The 6,124-nt window shown below is 37.8% G+C and overlaps 1 protein-coding gene across 2 annotated transcripts; it reads right to left on the reverse strand.

Moving 5' to 3' along the window:
• Positions 1–654: 654 nt before the first annotated feature.
• Positions 655–5,044, reverse strand: LOC105057809 (eukaryotic translation initiation factor 5A). 2 transcript variants are annotated; one of them, XM_010940520.4, is made up of 6 exons: positions 4,889–5,044; positions 4,585–4,712; positions 3,618–3,740; positions 3,465–3,521; positions 3,310–3,384; positions 655–1,775 (listed from the first exon to the last, which is right to left on the reverse strand). In XM_010940520.4, exons 2-6 carry the CDS (start codon positions 4,705–4,707, stop codon positions 1,674–1,676), a joined length of 480 nt encoding a protein of 159 aa, XP_010938822.1. In that variant the 5' UTR covers positions 4,708–4,712; positions 4,889–5,044; the 3' UTR covers positions 655–1,673. The 2 variants fall into 2 exon arrangements, with proteins under 2 accessions (XP_010938822.1, XP_010938815.1); XM_010940513.4 differs by having other exon boundaries at positions 4,885–5,039.
• Between the last annotated feature and the right edge of the window lie 1,080 nt (positions 5,045–6,124).

Raw genomic sequence — 6,124 nt, forward strand, 5'->3', positions numbered from 1 at the left:
TGCAAGTAGCTTGGATGGATCTTACTTTCACTGGGCATAGGTTGGGACATGAAAGAAACTGATGATTGAGAGGAATTCGACAACGATGATCAGTTAGTTACTAAAGCAGCTAAAGAAAATGATAGTGCATTCACTCTTTCATGATATATGGCATTTGGCAGGAAAGTGTTCCTCCATCAATATCAAACATGTTTACCATGAGATCAATAGTATATATCCGGACGAAACATGTTTACCATGAGATCAATAGTACGTGCTCAAATGGCCTCCTAATGGCGAAGCACATTGAAGGGGTCATTTAAATTGATATAACAGATTTATCTTTGACATTTCGTAATATCCATCTTTCTGATCATTTTGATTCTAGTTACACTAGAGTATAAAAGTGCTCCATTTACTAAAACACATAATCCTTTTATTAAAATATTTTCACCGCTCATACTTCCCGTGCAAGTATCATGGACTTGTAGTCGCTGTTTTTTCTGTTTTCATCCAAGCATCGTCAAATGTGAACCAATCTTCTGCCCAAGGTATCTTGTATCATTCGATTGTAGTGCATAAGGTTCCCTTGGCAACTCAGTGGATGAGCAATCTATTGATATTTTTTCTCAGAAAACCAGAGAGAAGTTTGAAGAACCCAAATACATATCAAAATGCACAATGTAACATTACTTTATTCGATCACAAAAGGGCTTGGAGTTGTATGATGAATCTTTACCAGACTCACCTCACCAACCAAAACGAACAAAAGAATAGCGCTGAATTTAGAAGTCATTACACCCCTTAAACATGTTAAGCAACAGAAATTACGGCCAAAATTACAATAAGCAACAGCAATTACTTACTCAATGACCACCTTTACAATATAATGAATCAAAGTTGGCACAATGAGTGCGAAACAAACCGATCCACCAAACTTCTATCATAAATCACCTTTCAAGTCTTGCAGTCAACCACCACTTCGCGCCACAAGACCAGAGAACCGTCACCAGCCACCACAGTATCACCACCGAGCACAATGGCACTTCAGATCCACCAAACTTCCTTACAACCACCTCAAGGCCAATGACATCTCCCACAATCTCAAGCTTGCAGTTAACTTTCACTTAAATCCACAAGACCGATGGGAACTTGTAAAGGATGTTTCTTACTAATGCAAGTTAACTATGTTAACTAATTCCCCCGTTACTCACCTCAGAGAGCCATCAAGCATAAGCAAGAAATCCTCCCTTCCAACCTTCACTAATAGTGCAGCAAAAGTTAGTCTTTTTATATATAAAAAAAAAAGATTGCGGTACTATTGAAATTTGTGGAGTAACTTATGGGAAGACGGGATATATCTTGCAAAATACATTCCGTAAAATGGTAGAGAAACAGCATCATACGCAACAAAAGCTTAAAAAAAAAAAAAAAAAATCATTGTCTTTACCAGCATTTCCAGCAATATACTACTAAAAGGCAAAAAAAGAAAAGAAAAAAGAAAAAGGAAAGACCTAAAACATAGATATTATAGCACTGGGACCATATGGAAGGAGTTTTAGAGATTGGTTGGGCAAGGATCACCCCTCATCGCCCATGGTTCATGTGATAAAAGCGAGATCAAGCCAAGGAAACAGTAGCCGACCACATATCTTCAAATACAAGGAATCTCCATATTGATCAAAACCAAGATGCTACTTGGGGCCAATGTCCTTCAGTGCACAAATCTGTTCCTCACCCATAGCAGACATCACAGTCACGACCAGATCTTTTCCTTCCGCAAACCCATCTTTGATCTATTTTTCAACAGCAAATTGATGTCAGAAAAACTATAAAATTTCAGAACCAAATATTTTTATCTGATGATTTTCATCTCAAAACTTTTAAAACATGATCAGACAACAAATTCAAACAAAACCGGCACATATTAGTAAAAATATAAACAAAATTACTCATTTTCGTTTGACATAGAGGTTCAGGCAACCCAGAAACAGCACAATAGATGGAAGCCTGACTAATGCAGAAAAGGAAAGCTTGTCCAAAAAGTCCGCAGATACAATACCCCAGTTTATAAGAGTTTATGGATTGCAGTCAGCTGGAGAAATAGAACATGGAACATAACCCACTTTGTACACGAGAAACTACAAACTAAACACTCAAATAATATTTCAATATAGCGAATTACTTCACTAATCCTATTTAACTTGTTTATCAGCCCCATCTGCTTTATATGGTTATGGCTCAAAATTCAGATCGAGAAGAAATTACCGGGATCGGGCACAAACCAGCTTGCTTCACGCATAACATGGCAAGTTGAGAAAATTCACATATTCCAAAACCCACAATCATGTACCAACAAGTAAATTAATTTGGGTCTGTATACAGGGTAGGCTCACAGCAACCAGAGTTTTCTTTTTTTCCTTTTTTTTTATAGAATAGGAGGGAGCCCCACCAGATGAAAAAATACCCAGGGGAGTCCACCACATGTCATAATTACTTGGGACAAGATCTCGATGATGCAAACCCATGACTTCCCATTTATGAGCAGAAAGGTATGACCAATGAGATAACACTCGGATCATGGAAAGCAACTACTCTAGGCAGCCTTATACCATCCTTGAAAGAGGGCACGATCAGAGGATTAATGTAAGTTGCCTTTGCACATGATTACAGAATTCCATTCCAAACAAAGGAGTTCATAAATATATTCATAAACCTTCCCACAATTATGGAGGTGTAGACCGCTAGTGACAAGGTGTTTAAACAACAATCTGAATTATGCCAAATTTGGACCATTCAAAAATCATGAGTTGCACATAATTCTACATTTTAAACAAAGATATTTGCATTTAATTTAGATGCAATTTGTACCTCAAACATGTTACTTATATCCTTGAACTTTTTACACTCAAACAACTGACTTTAAATAGAAAATTCTTAGATATAAGTTCTGTACATTCGGGCCATAAAAAATTGCAAGGGCAGGCAGCTCAGACATTGCATATCACATATGTGATCCTATCAAATAAGACATAGATTTTTATACCCACAACATAGGAATAAAAAATATTTTACCATTAATACCAGTACCAAAGATTTAGTTGCATAATTTAAACATCCAATAGACCAAATTTGAACAACAGGAGAATTTATATTTCCTTTCTATTTTTATGCTGAAATTTGCAACCAGTTATGCCTTCATTATATTCTCAAACTTGCTTTCCTCAATTCCCACTCCATATTTCTAAAATTGAATAAACTCTTTCATGATTTTTCATGTTTCACAATAAATTCTTTCCATATTTCTAAAATTGATTATGCATGACTGACCTGAGAAAGAAGAGCCTCATCAGTTGGAAGTCTAAGATCATCCTTGGTGTTACCACTTTCAGTCAGAAGACTCAACTACACATGCAATCAAGTGTCAATAACATATATGAAGCAAGCAGCCAATACGGAATAACCAAGAACAAATTGAAACATACAAAACCATCCTCAGATATATCAATCAGTTGATAGTCAGTACGAGTAACATCGGGAACCTGCAAAACAAAACTAAACACATTACAGTAATCCATAGAAAAAACAAGCATTCAGATAAGATGGTATTAACAGCAAGTTGCTGCAAATATACTGACATCACAATTGTGGGACGAGGGCACAATATCCTCAAGCTTTTTTGCAGTGAAGATGTCGATGCCAACAAAGTGGCATTTTGCATGACCGTGCTTCCCAGTCTTTGAGGTTGAAACCTCCACAACCTGGGAATCCAGTAACAGAAAAATCACTGAAATGACATTGCAAAATTCAGAATAAAGAAAACATGCTTGCGGATCACTAAAAAAACAACATCCAAACATTAAGTACCTTCAAACAACCTACAGGCAATGCATAAATTTTGGAAGTAGCCCACGCAAAATCAATTAATACACACAAGTACATAAGCTCACAAGCATCAAACTACAGGACGCACAGCACTCAATCCATAAAGTTGACAGACAGTCACATGCCCGTTGAGAATATCCACTAGCAGGCATTCTCATAAAGCAGATCCAACAACCACACCTCCTTGCCCTCCAGATCCAGCCAGGCAATCTCTGCAGTGACTTCCCTCAATAAATGTCCAAGGCTCGAATGAAGACAAGAGTCCTTGCATGGATCTCAAATATCTTTACAACATGTTATGACGGTACACTGCTTATAACATCAATTCTTAGACCAAAAGTAATCATATGTTAGCTCATTAACTAGTATGCTTTCTTTCTAGTTTTCGATCTTTTCTTTTTAACTTTAAGAGTAATTTCTAATGGAAGATCATGCAAAGCTCCAAAATGAACCAAAGCAAACTATAAAGCTCAATAGTTATCTATCCCAAGAAACAAAGTGTCTAGCGAATGCATGAATTCTACTAAATATTCTAAAGATCGGACAAAATTCGAGCTAAAGTACGGATCAAATAGTGATAAATCTCCAATCCGCAGTCTGTCACAGAAAGAAATGGAAAAGAATTACAATAAAGAATATCTAATCATCCACGACATCGCGAAAAAAGATAGACGACTCAAAAGCAAAGGGCAGAAGAGATGGACGAAATCGAGAACGAACCTTGCACGGTCTCCCCTTGATAACTATGTAACCGTTCTTCCGGATCGTCCCAGCCTGCTGCGGGAAGGTCTTCGACGCCCCGGCGTCGGCTTTCGACTCGAAGTGGTGCTCCTCGTCCGACATGATTCCTGAACCAAAGAAAAGGAGAGGAAAAAAAAAAACAAAGAATCGATCAAGAATTCCATAAAATCTCGCCGAAATCAAGCGATCCAACAAGATCAGAGAAGAGGAGGTGGAGAAGAGGAGAGACAACGGAGCAGGCATCCGCGGCGGCACTGAAGTAGAGGAGGCTAGGGTTACCTACGGGGTGGAGGACGAGCAGGAACGGCGGCGAGGAGCGGTGGACGGGGACAGCGGGGGAACAGACTCTGAGACGGAGAGAGTGGCCGGACGCCAGCGCAAGCTAGGTTTCCAATAAAGCCGGCCCTTAATGCCGCCTCAAGTCCGGATACGGTGGCCTTCGGATTAACGGTACACGTGGACGGCCTGATCTCGGGAGGCGTCTATCATTGCGTTGGAAGTACGCTATCACTTTTAGATTTTTAACTTTATCCTAATTACAATCAGATCCTCAAACGTTCGAAATCTTGCAATTTCTACTTCTGGTCGGTTGCCATGACGAAAGCGATCATATGCTATAACGTAACATCATAGAAAACCGGTTTGACCGAAACGCTACGGATATGGTGGAAAGAATTTTCCACCGTTTTCACTCCTGCTCTAATTGGATTTCACAATTTTCTTTTTTCTATTCATTTCGTTCCTTTCCATCCGAAATCTAAAGACCAGTGAGCCCTTATACTACCCTTAGTCAACGGTGATGATCGATCAGATTCTTTCTCTATTCCCATCATTAAGATAAAATAATTGATTTACATCCCTCATGTATCCCTTGGGTTTTTTTATTTTAATCATGTATTTTTTAGGTTTTCCTATCAATCGGCGAGCATCACTCATTCATCTTTTGAAAAAATAAATTGTTAGTGATTGTGAGTATTATCAATATAGGTTTTCAACATTTAACAGAATGTGGTCCTCTAGTGTCGTTTTTATAGGGCCTTGAAGCCTACGTTGTTTTAGGAAAAAAGATCTGGAAGTTTTTTTTTTTTTTTTGGACTTAATTACGCAAAAGGGTTAAATATTTCTTTCTGTTTGATCGTAATCTAATTTGTTACACAGATTATACTATTTGAAGAGATTATTACTTCATATAACATGTGGAATGGACAACCTCATTCTAGTTGTGTATTATAGTGGCAAATTTGTCAACAAAGATGGACACATTGACTATTTTGGAGGGAGTGATGATACTTTATGACATTCAATATATAGAAAATATATCTTGCGATAAGTTAAATTATGATATGGTGGAGCAACTGTGCGAAGATAAAATCGTAAGGTAGGTACATAAGGTGTCTATTCCAAATAATATTATAGAAATAAAAATGTTGTTTGAAGATGGTCAGTTTAATATGGAACTAGCATCAGATACAGTGGAGTATTTTTAATATTAATGTGGGCCACGAAGAGGTGGTTGATG

This window comes from Elaeis guineensis, chromosome 2 (assembly GCF_000442705.2).
Source record: "Elaeis guineensis isolate ETL-2024a chromosome 2, EG11, whole genome shotgun sequence".
Classification (NCBI taxonomy): Eukaryota; Viridiplantae; Streptophyta; class Magnoliopsida; order Arecales; family Arecaceae; genus Elaeis; species Elaeis guineensis.